Here is a 17,965-nt window from a genome sequence, read left to right on the forward strand (position 1 = left end):
ATCAAGGAAGACCTCAAAGAGAGAAGAGCAGCAATGCTGGCAGATGTGGCAGAAGCCAGGAAAAGTGTTTGGAATGCCTGCCTGTCCTTTGCCAAGTACAAAACTAAGATAATTGCCATCCAATGTCCTGATGTATCTTATCATAACTTCCAGAAGGGCAATGGAGAAGATTATCCATGACTGCTACATATATGTCTTCAATAGCCATGTCCACCTGCCCACATACCAAATTCCACAGGATGGATATGTCTTTCCCAGTGTTCTCCCTTCTGAAATATGACACACCATTTCGTCAGTAAAGAAGCAAACATCACCTGGGCCAGACAAGGTCAGACTCGAACACCTGAAGAACCTGCTGTCAGTACTCATCAATACACTGGCTCAGTTCTTCACACGATACGTGTCTGAATGCAAGGTTCCATCCCAATGGAAAAACAGCAGGACTATACTACTGTACAAGAAGGGAGACATCCACCACATTGGCAACTATTGCCCAATCTGCCTATTGTCTATCATCTACATACTGTTCACTCAAGTCATCCTGAATAAGATTGACAGGACAGTAGATGAAGGACAACCATGTGAGAAACCTGGGTTCCAAAAATATTCAGCATGATCAACCATATCCACACGATAACCAAACTTATTGAGGTTTCTCGGGAGTTCACGATGCCACATGTTCTAATGTTCATTGATTTAAAGAAGGCCTTTGATTCTGTTGAGATGGAAGTGGTCATCGAGGCATGAGCGAAACAGGGCATTCAAACTCAATATATCAGGATCCTCTGTGAGCTGTATTGTGGATTCACTACCAGGATCTCACCATCTACAGGGAGTTTAATATTGATGTCAAGAGAGGGGTTCGGCAGGGTGATACCATTTCACCGAAAGTCTTTAGTGCAACCCTCGAGAATGTCATGCAATGACTGGAATGGGAAGGAATGGGAGTGAAGATAGACGGTCAACAACCACACCCCCTGCGCTTTGCTGATGATATCATTCTAATAACACCAAACATCAGCCAAGTGGCACAACTGTTGGCCGACTTCGACCATGAGTGTGGAAACTACAACATCAACTACAGCTGAATCTCATGAAGACAATGTTTATGAGAAATGGTCTCATTCCTTACATTCCATTCGCTCTCAACGGAACACACATCTCAGAATACAACAGTTATGTGTACCTAGGTCGAGAGCTCAACATGACGAATCACCTGGCACCTGAGTTGCACAGTTGGAAGAGAGTGGCTTGGAATGCCTTCAAGAGCAATGTAGAAATAGCTAAGAGGACAAAGAACCTCAGGCTCTGGCACATCTCTTTGATTCTACTGTTATTCCTGCATTAACTTATGCCTCGGAGACCTGGGTGCTTCAAAAAAAGGATGAGAATGATATTCAGGTCTCCCAGAGAGGAATTGAAAGAGCTGTGCTTGGAATATCATGCTTCACTCAAATGAGAGAAATAATCCAGAGTTCCAATCTCCATTGACAGTCAAGAATCAGGGACGCTGTCTTCTTTGCCAAGGCATTGAAAATCAGATGAGCTGGATACGTAATGAGATTTGGAGATGACCACTGGACTAGAGCCATTACAGACCGGATTCCACGGGACATCAAAAGATTGCATTGTTGCCCACCTATGAGATGGTCAGACTTCTTTGTCAAGACCCTGAATGATCGGTTTGAGGCTGTTCATGTTCCTAGAATGAGCAGATGCTATTGGGCTACAGTAGCACACAACAGGGACGAATGGAGACTTTACTGGTGCCCACTCGAGTAATGGGTTGTCAAGTGATCAAGAAGTAATCAAGTGACCAAAGCTCTTTAAAGCTTTTTAGTAGTGAAGCTTAAAATGAGGTTTTAATATTTTTCTTTATTTTTTTTATTTGGGAGGTTATGCCCACTTGTACTCAAGGCTTACTCCTGGCTTTGTGCTCAGTGATCACTCCTTAACAACTCAGGGGTGTCATGGACAGATTTTGATTTGACTATATGTAAGGAAAGCACCCTATTTGCTGCACTATGGCTCTGGGACCTAGAATGTGATTTTAAAGATATTTTAAATATTTTAAAGGTAATGGGCTGACAATGTGACCTAATGAGGAAATGCATACCTTACATTAATGACAACTGGGTTTCACCCCATCACTTAAAATATATGTATGTTTCTTTTCCCTATAAGAAATTTTAAAAATCCCAAATTAAAAAAAAATCAAAATATATCTGTTCTGCTAAAGAAAAGACTGTTTTTGTCTGGAGTATAGTGTTTCATCTTACCTCCACTACCTTCACTACCCAACCACTGCCACGCTCCAGGATACTTTCTGGACTCTCTGGCTGAGACTCACGCATGAGTGAAGCTCCACAGAACAAGGTAAATGGAACTCTGTGACCTTGGACTCTGGGCTCAATGGACCCAGGAACAGAGATCCTCTCTTGCTCCCATCAATCTCCAGCAACCAAGGGATTAAAACTAGAAGACCCACCCTACCCTGCCCTGTCTGCTTTCACCAACCTCCAGCGACCCAGGGATTACACGCAGAAGACCCACCCTACCAGTACCAGATAAATACCTCATCAGCAGATTTTCACTAGCTCTACTACCTCCATTACCCAGCTGTCGCCATGCTCCAAGCCACTTTCCAGACACCTCATAAGACACTTAATACCCATCTTCTAAGATTATCACACCATATTTGATAAGGTTCAAATTTGGTTTGAATCATGGGAACAACTGAAAGAGCAATTAGAGGCCGCCCTAAAAGCCTCAATCCCTCTTGGAGAGCCTTGCAAGCTACGGAAAATATCCCACCCGCATGGCAGAACCTGGCAAGCTATCTGTAGCATGTGTGATATGCCAAAACCAGTAAATACAATGGGTCTCATTCCCCTGACCCTGAAAGAGCCACCAATATGGCAGCACTAAGAAGGAGGAGGAAGGAAAGGCTGATAAAATCTCAAGGCCAAACTAGGCTGCCAAAATAAAGAAGGACAAAAATGACTGTCGGTACTTTCAATGCTCATACACTGGCATCAGATGCATCCATCGAAGACCTGATGATACAAGCGTAAAAGATCAAGTACAACATCATTGGTCTGAATGAAATTAGAAGGCATCAATCAAATAATGCCATTTATGACACTGGAGAAGAACTCTTCCTCGGAACATGTGACAAAAGAGGCACCGGTGGTGTTGGTTTCCTTGTCAACATTAACTTGGCCATAAGCATTTATTCATTCAAATGCCTAACAACCTGAATCATATGATTAAACTTAAATATATATTGCTCACTTCCGGCAGTTTCTATCTTTGTTGTCTATGCACCAAAATCCAGTCATAATGAAGGAGAAATTGAGAAGTTCTACATGGAGCTGGAGAAGTTCTATAAAGAAGACCACACCTACTAAAAGATCATTTTCGATGATTTTAATGCCTAGATAGGACTGAGAATTCAGTCGCCCGAAGAATTCCACATCAGGACCCATGGTCTGGAATGGAACGGACAGGGTGAGAGACTATCTGAGTTCATCATGTCAACCAAGACCATCCATGGTAACTCACACTTCCAGAAGTCCAAATGCAAACGTTGGACATGGGAGTCTCCCAGTGGATGGTTCCACAACAAAATTGACCACATAATATTCAATTGATGGTTTTGCCTAACCAATGTAACTGTTGTTCCAAAATTTCAAACGAGATCAGACCACCGTCTCCTTCATGCCTAATTCTACTTCACGGAGTGGGGAGAAGAGGCTGCAAAGTTTAAGAAGAAAACTCCCAGAAAGACCACCAACTGGGAGCTCTTTGGCACTATTGTGGCATCATGGGAAGATGCCGTCATTGAAAATATTGACAAGGAATACGATAGAATGGTTCAGTACCTCCATGATAGTGCGAGGAAGAGAGAGAAAGAGATAGACACAAAAAGAAGCCTGTCTTCGAAAACTCTTGAGCTCATTTGCCAACGTGGCTTGGCGCAAGCCTCAGGCAACCACAAGTGAACATCCAAATTTGCAAAGCAGTGCAGAGAGGGGGTAAAGGAAGACCTCAAAGAGAGAAGAGCAGCAGTGCTGGCAGATGCAGCAGAAGCTGGGAAAAGCATTCGCAATGCCCGCCTGTTCTTTGCCAACTACAAAACTAAGATGACTGCCCTCCAACATCCCAATGAATCTATCACATCTTCCAGAAGGGCAATGGAGAAGATTATCCATGACTTCTACATGGATCTCTTCGATAGCCACGTCCACCTGCCTGCATACCAAATTCCACAGGATGGATATGTCGTTCACAACGTTCTCTCTTCTGAAATCTGACATGCCATTTTGTCAGTAAAGAAGTAAACAGCACCTGGGCCAGACACAGTCAGACCTGAACACTTGAAGAACCTGCTGTCAGTACTCATCAATAAACTGGCTCGGCTCTTCACATGCTACCTGTCTAAATGCAAGGTTCCATCCCAATGGAAAACCAGCAGGACTGTACTACTGTACAAGAAGGGAGACATCCACCACATTGGCAACTATTGCCCGATCTGCCTGTTGCCTGTTGTCTACAAGTTGTTCCTCGAGTCATTTTGAATAGGATTGGAAGAACACTAGATGAAGGACAACAATGCGAGCAAGCCAGGTTCCAAAACTATTCAGCACAATCGACCATATCTACATGATAGCCAAGCTCATTGAGGTTTCTCCGGAGTTCAAGATGCCACTCTGTCTAACGTTCATTGATTTAAAGAAGGCCTTTGGTTCTGTTGAGATGGAAGTGGTCATCAAGGCCCGAGTGAAACAGGGCATTCAAACTCAGTATATCAGGATCCTCTGTGAGCTGTATTGCGGATTCACTACCAGGATCTCACCATCTACAGGGAGTTGAATATTGATGTCAAGAGAGGGGTTCGGCAGGGTGATACCATTTCACCGAAAGTCTTCAGTGCCACCCTCAAGAATGTCAGGTGATGACTGGAATGGGAAGGAATGAGAGTGAAGATAGACGGTTGACAACTACATCACCTGTGCTTTGCTGATGATATCATTCTAATAACACCAAACATCAGCCAAGTGGCACAAATGCTGGCCGACTTCAACTGTGAATGTGGAAAGGTCAGACTACAGCTGAATCTCATGACGACAATGTTCATGAGAACTGGTTTTGTTCCTGATATTCCATTTGCTCTCAATGGAATGAACATCTCAGAATGCAACAGTTATGTGTACCTTGGTCAAGAACTTAACATGATGAATGACCCGGCACCTGAGTTGCATAGGAGCAAGAGAGCATCTTGGATTGCCTTCAAGGGAGTTCAAGAAATAGCTAAGAGGACAAAGAACCTCTGGCTCTGAGCACATCTCTTTGATTCCACTGTTCTTCCTGCATTAACATACACTTCAGAGACCTGGGCCCTACGAAAACAGGAAGAGAATGCTGTTTGGGTCTCCCAAAGAGATATTGAAAGAGCTATGCTTGGAGTATCACGCTTCACTCAAATGAGAGAAAGAATCTGGAGTTCTGACCTCTGTTGACGATCAAGAATCAGGGACGCCATCTCATTTGCCAAGGCATCAAAAATCAGATGTGCTGGACATGTAATGAGATTTGGAGATTACTGCTGGACGAGAGCCATTACCAACTGGATTCCACGGGACATCAAAATATCTTATGGCCACCCACCTATGAGTTTGTCAGACTTCTTCATCAAGACCCCGAATGATTGGTTTGAGACTCTTCGTGTTCCTAGAACGAGCAGACACCATTGGACTACACTAGCACATGACAGAGATGAATGGAGACGTTTTGGTGCCTTCTTGAGCAAATTGATTAGTAATGGTATGTCAAGTGATCAAGTGATCTCCTTATCTCCTCTCACTGAAAAGTTCTAGGCAGTGGAGTTTCTGCCATGCATTCAATAACAGACAATAATTGGCTTAACCAGTTAGCATTTAAATTCTTCCTGGGACCTAAAATTTACCACAGAAGCTATTCTACCAACAGAGAAAGTTGATTTGAGAGGATGTCCTTTGTGATATTTTAGTTTATTGCTTAGCTAAGAGATTTTGTTTTCCAAAGGAATCAACTTTACCCCCAATTTATACTCAAAGTGGTTCAGGTGTCTCCCCAAATACTCGATATACACTAAAGGTCTGAGAAATTAGTGTGGAAGATATATTGATAGTTACAAGTAGAACATGTTAAACAATTATAGTTTTGGGGAATAGTAAATGTTTTCTACTTATGTAAAATAATGGTTTAAAGTTTTCATATTTAATTATTTATATTAAATTTAATAGAAAATTAATATAAAGGTATTATATAGATATATAATATCATAAAGGAAGTATGGATATGACTGGAATGTAAGGTCCCTTCATTTAAGAATCGCTGATCTAATCAACTTAGTGCAACTTTCTTATGTGAGTTATTTTCTAATTCCTACAGTTTGAGTCTATTTTCTACTTTCTACAGTTCCATTGGGAATATAGATTACATATGCTATCACAAGTTTATATGTATCACAAATTGTTGTATGTAGTGAGCCCCACAACCATTAGGTCATTCATTCAACATAATAATCACAGAGTAATCCTTCTTTTATTCAACTGAGAAAGGTCAATTCACAGGAATATGCCAGCAGAAATTTGCATAATCGGTTCATGCTATTTCTTTAGTCCCAGTGACTTTCCTCCTGCCAATAAAGAACTCAATGAGATTCTTTATTGGCAAATTTTTATGAGTCATTTCATTTTTAGAATGACTTCTTTGGTTCAGTGCTGAGTCTGAAGATTCTGATTCTGCTATGTTCAGTCTTCACAGGAACCATTTGAATTAATTGCTATTCTGACTAATTTTTAGATTTAGAAAGGTTAAATACGTCTAAGATTATCTGGTGTCTGAGTTGTTACTTGAAAACAGATTATTCTGACTCTAAAAGTTATCTTTTGTCATATATTTGAATCCACAAATATTTATCCAATATCTTCTATTTTGGGAGCACCAAATGGGGCTGGGAACGCCAGAAAGAATTTCAGATATATGAATGCTGCAAGAGAGAGTTCTCTTACCATTATCCTATTTGCCCAGGGTGCTGCAGAATTAAATATAGCAATATTCTACATTTGCATATCCAGAATATAATTGCATCATAAAATATTCTATCATAAAAGCGAAAGAGTTTTGAGGGAACTCTATTCTTCCATTTTGGAAATAAAGCCTTACTGTTGGTGTGAAGCTCCTTTTATTTTCAGTTATTAAGGATACTTAGTAAATTTTTAGGCAAGTGAAGGTGATGTCCAATTTCTTTCAGCTTTGACAGAGGCTCAGGACATCCACATCCATTTAATGCCACTGCAGCGGCACCTGGAAACCCTGGAGGGCGTGGAATTCCCAGAGGTGAAGTCTGGGCTATGGCCTCTGCTCCATGTTGTCTGTCTGATCTGGGCCACGTGCAAGTCCTACTGCTCCCCAGGCCGGCTGACTGTGCTGCTCCAGGAGATCTGCAACCTCCTCATCCAGCAGGTCTGCCACCACAAGATCCCCCTACCTGTCCCTGGGGGCTTTCATCTGGGGGCGGTTGACATCAAGCCACAGGAGAAAGTAAAGTATGCGTTTTTTTCCCCCCTGTGCAGGAAAATAATTATGATCCAAAGGTAACTCACACTTGCATTACTTTACTCTAACATACAAGAACACAAAAATGTTTTCAGTAATACTGGAATATTAGATAATCTAGTCTCTCTTCCTCTCTGAAAACATTGTGTCATATGAAAGTGGGACAGTTAAATTTTGGCCTCCTCAGACGATGCCACCAGGACCCAGTTAATTCTGTCCTCCCTGTGATGATGAATGCAGTTGCTCAATAACTTCTTTTTTCACAGATTTTTAGATTTAATATTCTTGAAGGCAAAAGTCTTCAAGACTCCTTCATAACTCAAAAAAATTGTTGCATTCAAACTGTTTTACAATACTAAGTCAATTGTCAAAGCAGAATATATGCCTTATATGTTGGGTCAGCTGGCTCAACAAAATCTCACAATATGTAAATAGATTTGTGTTAGTCAGCAGCAGAGACTAGAACTCAAAAATTCTGTCTCTAGGGCTGGAGTGATAGCACAGTGGATAGGTCATTTGCCTTGCATGCGGCTGACCCGTGTTTGATTTCCAGCATCCCATATGGTCCCCTGAGCACAGCCAGGAGTAATTCCTGAATGCAAAGCCAGGAGTAACTCCTGGGCATCGCCGGGTGTGACCCAAAAAGAAAAAAAATGCTGTCTCTAGAGTTAGTAATTCCTGTGTTAAATCTTGCTTCACTATTTCTCAGTTGTGTGTACCTGGAAACTCTTGATCTCCAATAAAGGGACTGACAAAATTTTAGCTGGGTAATTGTGAGGCTCCAGTGCAATTTTGTGGGTCAAGATTTACATTGTGATCTACACATGTCTATGAGTCACAAATAAAAGCAGACACTTGAATTGTTTCTTTACCTTATGAGATTTTTTCCACTGTGCTGTGGGGGTTGAATCTTTGGTCTCGTGCATGCAAGAGGTCATACCCCCCATTCTGTCAGGAAATTGTTATAGCAACAATAAGCAGGGAAACAACCTCAAGGAGTGAGTCCTGAACAGAATTAGAGAACTTAATGAGATTTGAATGCGCTTCCCTCTAAGGTGACTTCTACAGAGCTATAAAACAGTGAACAAATTTTCTTATAAAACAATGAACCAATTTAACAGTAACTAGTAATAATACTGAACACATTAAAGACTCCAAATTACTGTTGTGATATTTATGATGCTGATCAATATCAGATGAACCCTTCTTGTAAGACAGGGGTGTGATATAAATATTCATTTTTATTACTCTAGCAAATCGACGATCAACGGGAGGGCCTTACTCTTGTTTGTCAAAGACTCAGGAAAGCTGAGTCACCAAAGGCTGAAAATTTAGGACTGGAAGCCAGGTTGTCTCCTCTTCTAATAGGGCATAGAGTCAAAAGAAATTCAATGCGTAAGAAAATTCAGCAAAAGCAAAAAATTCACCCAAAACCATAAAGACTATTTGACTTTTATAAATCCAAATTTCAAGAAAAGATTGGCCACAGCTCTCACTTTCACCTCAGATTTTGTCATCAGGACCCAGTTATTTCTGTCCCTGTCTGTAGTGGTAAATATGGTTGTTCAATCGCTTCAGTTTCACATATCTCTAAATTTAAGACTCTTGAAGGCAGGGAAATGGTCATGGCTCAAAAAGATTATTGCATTCATATTATTGTACAATAGAGGTCCAGGGGCTGGAGCGATAGTACAGTTGGTAGGGCATTTACCTTGCATGTGGCTACCTGAGTTTGATCGCTGGCATCCCATATGGTCTCCCAAGCACTGCCAAAAGTAATTCCTGAGTGCAGAGCAAGGAGCAACCGCTGAGCGTCTCTGGGTGTGACCTCCCCAAGAAAAATACATATATATAGAATGCCAATGGTCAAAACAGAATATCTGCCTCCATATGTTGGGTCAGCTAGCTCAACAGAAATCTCACAATGTGTCATGATTTCTGTTTGGTCACTTGTTCAACCCTGAGACAGTCACTGAGTACTTAAGCCCAGGTCCAGTCCCTCTCTAGAACTGAGATTTGGAACACATTTTTACTGCATTGTCTTTAAGGTGATATTAACTGTGTATTAAATTCAGTGATCATGTTGGAAAAGTAGATAATGCCCTACGATCACAACCAGATTCAAAGATGATAATTGGTTTGCTTTCTAGGCATCTAATTATCTTGGCCCAGAAGACCTTCTGAGCAGTGAAGTAGAAGAGAGTCAGAAAAAACTACATGTGGTTATGGATACATTGAACTTCTTCAAGCATGTGTTTCAAGATAGAAGAGAGAATCTCCATAGTTATTTCAAAGAGAACCAGAAAGTCAGGGAGTGGGATTTCCAGTCGACTTTGGTCTTTATGCGATTGGATGGCTTCTTGGAACATCTACACATGGTTGAAGTGAGTGTATTTATTCACCTCGGGCTCTCAATTCCACATGGAAACAAGGAATTCAGGTATCCAGTTGCAAAAAGGAAATGATCAACCCAATATAGGTACCTGATTACTTGGATTATTCACATTAGAAGTTCCTGAAATTACTATCATAGAGTTACATAGAAAGAATGTCCAATGAGTATATAAAATAATTCATTTGGTTTTCAAATCACCAGTAATCTTTAAACTTTAAAATAAACTCTTTCTAAAAGTCTGTTGTAAAAATTCAAGGGATTTAATCTGGAAATATCTGGCTATTCTCCAAATACCATTGCATTGAGATTGTTTTCCAGTTTCCCATCTTGTAAGACTAGTGAATCCTGAGCAAAAGAAATAGAACTTTTGCTTAAACTTGAGTCTTTCCCCAAGTGTTTAGTATGAATTTTAATTTTAGGATTAGAGTTAGAATATACAAGGCTATTTCTTTTTAATGTTTTTATACTCATAATTTAATATAGTTAAGAGGTCTTGATACTTTGTATCTTTGTTTTTGCTAATTGAACTTTGGGGGACATGGGAGGCAGAATAATTTGATAATATACTTATCCTAAAACTTTCTTTGATAAATTAGTGTCAGGTTTGATATTAAAACAGTGACCACTTTGATCCAGAAAAAGTTAGAATAATATTTCTAGATCATTATAAAGAGATTTTGGATGAAGGGAGGGTTATATTGGGAAGAGGCTGTAAAGAGTGGGGGAAACTGTAGAATTATGAGAATAAGAAAGTATGAGATTCCCTCTGATCATTTTAATTAAAATGAACATTGAAATAGCACTACCAAGTACCAGGTATGGGGAATCCAGTCATGAATGAAATAGGGCTTTGCTTATAATCAATGTATGAATCTGGATTAGTAACCATGCAGCGGGAGAAGCCATACAGCAGTTTAAAAGAGGAGACTAGGTTAAGAAAAAATTAGGAGACATTGATATGCTTATTGTGAGCAAGAAAGAAGCCTTTCAAAACAAGCAGGGATCTAGGTAAGAAAAGAACACAGGACCAATTAGTTTTTAAAACTGGACTAAATATTTTCCAGGGAAGAAAATAAGCAAGGTATTTGCCATAAAAACAGAGAATATGTTTGAACAAAAAAGCCAGAGTCATGACGTGAGCAGTAGTACAGTTGTGTAGGGCACACGCTGTACACAACTGACTCATGCTCAAACCCCAGCACCCATATGTTCCCCTGAGCATGGCCAAGAGTGACCCTGAATGCAGCACCAGGAGCTCTGAGCACTCTGGGTGTGGCCAGAAGAGTGCAAGGGGATGAGAAAGCGAGAGAGAGAGAGAGAGAGAGAGAGAGAGAGAGAGAGAGAGAGAGAGAGAGAGAGAGAGAATCAGAGACAGAGACAGAGACAGAGACAGATAGAGCGCCAGAGGATATAATTTGTTAAAGATACACTTTATGGGATCACTGGTATTATAAATGATACCTTGCTTTATTCTAAGTGCCTCATTTTCCAATGTCATGTCCATCATATTTAAAATACACTCATTCCTCCCCCTTCCTTCCCACTTTTTATTCTGATGTTCACCCAGTCAAACCCCTCTTTGTTGTTTAGGTGTCAAACGAGATAATCCCACTCTATTCCCCTACCCCACTTCTGTCCCCCTACCCCCACCCCAAAGTCTGAGCTTCCATGAGGAGTAACTGTTGTTACCACCTTGATGGTCTCCAGCTCAGCAGACAGCCAGAAAGGGAGCAGAACTGTTAGGCCAAAGCAACAGCGTCTGTGGACACATGCTGGGATTATGGTTTTACATATAGACAGCAGTTCTGATATTAGGGCACCTAATTTTCTGTGCATATTCAGTAAATATAAGCGGTAAGGCTACTAGTCTCCTGGAAGTTATTATCCTCCATCTAAGACTGCTTTTTCCCCTGAACTAAAGACACAGATGTATAAAAACGTTTGTCCCAATTTACGACGCTGTGTTGAATGTCACCTTGCTCTTGCTTTTCTATTTCTTGCCATCTTGAAATTTCTCTGTTTTTCCCTTATGTCAAATTCTATATTTTTTTCTCAATTATATTTCTCTTTCCTTCCTTTTCTCTCTTCCCCTTCTCCTCACCCTCTTCCCTTTTCCCTCCCCTGTCCTATTAGTTCTCTTTTTATTTTCCACAGATTTATATGGTTTTCCTTTATTCTTGGCTGCTCCTTCTCTACATCATCTAGTATTTTCCACCTTTCACACCTTCCATCTCAGGCATCTGCTCAGTTATTGCTTCTCTTTTGTGCATCCCCGTGCAACCTCTCTCCATTCAGGGCTGTGGGACACAGAACAGTTAATTGTCTCTGTGTATTTTTCAAGTGGCCCTTTACTTAGAGTTCTGTGAATCTCTCTGATGCCTATTCAAAATGGTTTAATATGCATCTCTCAAGCAAGAACTGCCAGGAACCTAATTTTATTCATCTTGCTGCTATAATATAATATGGCAGCTGAAATTAATAAATAACAGAGGCCAAGTTAGTAAAATGATGTAAATACATTCAGCTGTCCACAAGCTCATATTTAGAGTTATGTTGTGAAGATCTAGTTTTAATATCCATACTACTCTCAGGTCTTTCCTCCCACCCCTCTTTTTATATTGGTTGCTTTTTCCTCTTCTATGTTCTTACTGTTTCACATAGGAAAGTTTGTGTGGATGGATACTGCTGAAGTAAAAGCAGAAGGCTGAAATGAAGTGGTACTTGCTGAGCAGCTTCACAGGCCTGCAGTATGCAGAATAAATTGCATTCTGGAGAGACCACCATCCTGCTCCCTTTATCATCACCATAATTATTAACACAACTATGATACAACCAAATCTCTTAGAGAGCTACCCCACTGGGAGGGAAAGGAAGAAGAGTAGAAAGAGAACAGACACATTTCAAAATGTCTTACTTTAACAAGCGAGGACAATTAAGTAAGATCCACAAATTAAAATGAAATTGCTAATAACCAGAAGGTTCAGGAGATTTAGCTGGAATTTAAAAAAACAAAACAAAACAAAACATATGGACCCAAGTATTGTCTTTTCACCTAAATTTCTTTCTTTCTTTCTTTCTTTCTTTCTTTCTTTCTTTCTTTCTTTTCTTTTCTTTTTTGATCACATTGGGAGGTCGACAGGTCTGATTTTCTCCCTCTAATTTACTTTTGTTTTTTAGTTTACTTTTTAAAAAAAGAGTTCTGAACTTAATTTTATGGTTTTATTCTGCTCTTACATACTTTATTTTCCCTTTGCACGGTCTATTTTTATTTTAATGTAGGAATACTGCTATTTATTCAGCCATTGATTAAGATGATTGAACTGGCCATGAACTCCACATTACTTTTTTTTAAAAATTTTTTAAATTGGATATTAGTGAGATAGATCATGACAAAACTGTTCATAATTGGGTTTCAGTAACACAATAATCCAGCATCCATCCCTTCACCAGTGTACATTTCCCACCACCAATGTTCCCTGTTTCCCTACCACCATCCCCCAGCCCCACAACCCCTACCCTCAGCCTCCCTCTATGGGAGGTACTTTCATTCTCTCTCTCTCTCTCTCTCTCTCTCTCTCTCTCTCTCTCTCTCTCTCTCTCTCTCCCCTTTTCCTTTTATACATTATGGTTTTCAATACAGGTATAAAAGGTCATGGTGTTTGTTCAGGGCATTTGGTATTTTTATCGGGATAGTAAGGTTGAAGTAGCTTTTCAATTGGGTGGCCGCTTTGGGGTATGGATGCTACTGTCAAGTCTTCTAGAAGTACAGGGAGATGGGGGGAGTAGCCCATCCTGCTCCCAAGAAAGCCTGGAGATTTCAATCACAAAACCTGCATACCAAAATTTTCAGCAGATTATATCTTGGTGAGGTTCGTCCTGATACAGTGGAGTCAGGCCAAGTATATGGTAGCAATTTTGAATTGTGGAAGTGAGTGGCTGCCGGGGGCTCTGCTTGAGTGAGCACAGGCCAACCCATACCCCTCCGATTTACCCCAGTCTCTTCAGCCAAGCACAGGTCCAAGCTTAACTGCAGCTTTTGATCTCTTTTGAGATTAATTTATGGGTCTCTGAAGCAAGGCCAGTAGTAGAGCTTTCAGGGTGATGCTGGAGTTGGTTCATAGGGGTGACTGCCAGTGCTTCCATAAATATTGGGAAATGGGGGAAGGTAGCCCACCTGAGCTCTGGGAAAGCCTGGAGATTTCAGTCACAAAACCCTCATACCTCTTCAGCAGATTATATCTTGGTGAGGTCCATTCTGAGGTAGAGGAGGACCACGGTTTTGGATTGTGGAAGTAAGTGGCTGTTGGGGGCTTTGCTTGGGTGGCCCACCAGGCCAACCTGCCCTCCTTTGATTTACCCAAGTCTGCTCAGGCACATGTGGATCTAAGATTAACTGTGGATTTCGATCTCTTTCAAGATTTATCTATGGGTCTCTAAGGTAGGGCCAATAAATGAGCTTGTATAGCTGAGCGAGAGGTGGTTTGTGGGTGTGGCTCCCATATACCTAACTTTCGGCAATTTACTTTCTTGGTAAGCTTGGTCCCAAGTTGTTGGGGTCTGGCCAAAGGCACAGTGGCAGTTTTGGGGTGTCAGGCAGCCTGAAGGCACCATCAGGCTGATGATGCACTTGCCCTGCACTGATGCACAGCAGGTTAACAGGTACAGGTTGACCTGCTGGCAGCACCATACCTTCTGCACAGTCTATTTTTTAATTTATTAAATAATTAATATTCCATGAATTAAAATATTCATATTCCATGAATCACTGTGCGGTACAATTACAGAGTTATAAACTTTTGTGGTTGCGTTCCAATCACACAATGATCAAGTACCCATCCCTCCACCAATGCCCATTCTCCACCACCAATGATCCCAGTATCCCTCCCCCCAACCCCCCCATACTCCTCCCACCCCACCCCGCCTCTGTTGCAGGGCAGTCCCTTTTGTTCTCTTGCACCTTTTGTGTGTTGTGGTTTGGAGTAGAGGTATTGAGTGACCGTTGTGTCCGGTCTATAGTCTACTTTCAGCACACATCTCCCATCCCGAGCGGGTCCTCCAAACAACCTTTACTCGGTTTTCCTTTCTTTATCTGAGCTGCCTTTTCCCCCAACATGTGAGGCCAGTTTCCAAGCCGTGGAGCAAACCTCCTGGTACTTATCTCTACTATTCTTGGTTGTTAATCTCCCATTGTTTTACTTTATATTCCACAGATGAGTGCAATCTTTCTATGTCCGTCCCTTTCTATCTGACTCATTTCATTTAACATGATACTTTCCATGTTGATCCGCTTATATGCAAAGTTCATGACTTCATTTTCTGACAGCTGCATAGTATTCCACTGTGTAGATTTACCAAAGTTTCTTTCTTTCTTTCTTTCTTTCTTTCTTTCTTTCTTTCTTTCTTTCTTTCTTTTTAAAATTTTATTAGTGAAACACCATGAGGCACAGTTGTAGACTTACAAATTTTTGTGCTTGGGTTTCAGTTATACAATAATCAAGTGCCCATCCCTCCACCAGTGTCCATTCTCCACCACCACTAATCCCAGTATCCCTCCCTCCCCCCATCTCCCCCATTCCACCCTGCCTCTGTGGCAGGGCATTTCCTTTTGTTCTCTCTCTCCTTTTGGGTACTATGGTTTGCAAAAGAGGCATTGAGTGGCAATCATGTTTGGTCTATAGTCTACTTTCAGCATGCATCTCCCATCCTGGGCAGATCTTCCCCAAACCCTTTATTTGGTGCTCCCTTCTCTATCTGAGCTGATTTACCTCTAGAGTATGTGGCTGGCCTCCAAGCCATGGAGTAAACCTCCTGGTATTTATCTCGACTATTCTTGGGTGTTAGTCTCCTATTTTGTTACTTTATGTTCCCCCAGATGAATGCAATCTTTCTATGTCTGCCCCTCTCTTTCTGACTTATTTCACTTAGCACGATACTTTCCATGTAGTACCACTTGTATGTAAATTTCATGACTTCATCCTTTCTAACAGCTACACAGTACTCCATTGTGTAGATGTATCAAAGTTTCTTTAACCAGTGATCTGTTCTCGGGCACTCGGGTTTTGCCAGATTCTAGCTATTGTAAACAGTGCTGCAATGAACATACAAGTTACACAGTCTATTTTAACCACATGATTTCTAAGATTTTTTTCCTTAATAAGTCATTTGGATAAAACTATAACTCACATTCTTTGAAATGGTCTTATTTGACTATGATTTACTAAGAAAATCCCCAAAGAATATAAAACTTTTACAATTTGTGTTATAAAATGAAAGAGACATTTGGTTGCCTTTTGACATTTTTCCCTCATCTTGCCTTTTTGCTTAGTGCTACACAACATATAGCACACATGCACATTCACTATTTACTTATACCAAATATCACATACCCTACATACATGCAAAAACATTCACCACACACATCATAATGTACATCATCATATGTGTATATATACTGCAGAGTGGTAGGGCGTTTGCCTTGTGTACAGCCAACCCAGCCAAGCCAGTTTCTATTCCTCCACCCCTCTCAGAGAGCCGGCAAGCTACCAAGAGTATCTCGCCCACACGGCAAAGCCTGGCAAGCTAACAGTAACATATTTAAAATGCCAAACACAGTAACAACAAGTCTCAAAATGGGGACGTTACTGGGCCTGCTTGACCAAATCGATGAACAATAGGAGGACAGTGGCATACATATACACACAACACAAAACACAAACTATATTACACCATCACACAAAAACACACATGCTGCATACTGCAAAAATGTATACCACATACATGTGACCATGGTGACTACAAGCCCACAATACCACTTAGTGCATACACTTAAACATATACACTAAACACACACTAATGTACATAAATATGCACTACAGAAACACATATACCATATGCATTACTTATCACATTGTAAACATCAGACATGTATACAACAAACATGCAATTTACCAAACCTCACAAGCATAAAACATACAATACACAAATCAAACATAACCATACAAATGCAGCACAGATACCATATACATGCATGATTATGCATAATACTACATACATCTCAACATATTCTACCATGAGTTTGCAAATTCTGCAGATTTTCTAATTCTGTTGCAGTCTTTTCCCTGCAGACAGTTCAGCAAGAAGCTTAGAAAGAAAGCTCATTCCTTTCATTCTAAAATTGTTGCAACACAGTGATTCACTTGGAGACAAAATTATTTCCTGCTGAGACTTTATATGAGGTGATTAGCAGGAAGATAGGTAATAAGCTGACATAATATACTCTGAATTTCGTTTTCTCTTTATATTTTCTCCAATCACACTTCTGCCTCCTTTCATTCTGTCTTAATTGGGCTATTTTTCCTTTCAGCCAGACCTGAGCATTTGGTCACATAGGAGACCATTAGTAACATTAGGTTGGTGCTATAATAAGGTAAAGAAAACTGTCTGTTTCTCAATGACCTTTTTGAGATTTTCATCTAAATATATCGCTTTGTGTTGTCCCTTAATGAATTCAGAAGACATTTCTTTTAAGAGAAGGCATTATATGACCCCTCCTTATAAGAGTATGCTTGCTGTTTAAGAAACTTATTATTATTACTGATTTTGTTTTTTCCCTCAAGGACTATAGGTCAAATTCTCCTGGCATTGCCATATTAAAGAATGTGAACACTTCATAACAGCAGTGTCCAATCAGCCCAGTCAACTGCCTAGAATACATGGTCTTTGTGATATCCATCTAGAAAAGGATATCTGTATGCAGCCATTACATTCTTCCTATGTTCCAAACTGATCTATTAACATTACATGATATTTTAAAATTTATTTTATTAAAGCACCATAATCTATAAAGCTATTCATAGTTGAATGTTAGACATACAATGTTCCAACACCAGTTCTACCACTGGTGTCAACTTCTCTCCACCATTGTTTCCAGGTTCCCTTCCCTGTAACTCATCGCCAATGTGCCAT

At 40.5% G+C, this 17,965-nt stretch overlaps 1 protein-coding gene across 1 annotated transcript in view; it reads left to right on the forward strand.

The window, feature by feature from the left end:
• The window catches only part of DNAH9 (dynein axonemal heavy chain 9), a 577,218-nt gene that overhangs the window by 31,301 nt on the left and 527,952 nt on the right, over nucleotides 1–17,965 (forward strand). Inside the window, exons 5-6 of the mRNA XM_056117744.1 lie at nucleotides 7,301–7,512; nucleotides 9,756–9,989. Of these exons, the coding sequence (XP_055973719.1) occupies nucleotides 7,301–7,512; nucleotides 9,756–9,989 (446 nt within the window). The remainder of the gene's footprint in view (nucleotides 1–7,300; nucleotides 7,513–9,755; nucleotides 9,990–17,965) is intronic.

Source organism: Sorex fumeus, unplaced genomic scaffold (assembly GCF_029834395.1).
Source record: "Sorex fumeus unplaced genomic scaffold, SorFum_2.1 ptg000036l, whole genome shotgun sequence".
In the NCBI taxonomy this organism is placed as follows: Eukaryota; Metazoa; Chordata; class Mammalia; order Eulipotyphla; family Soricidae; genus Sorex; species Sorex fumeus.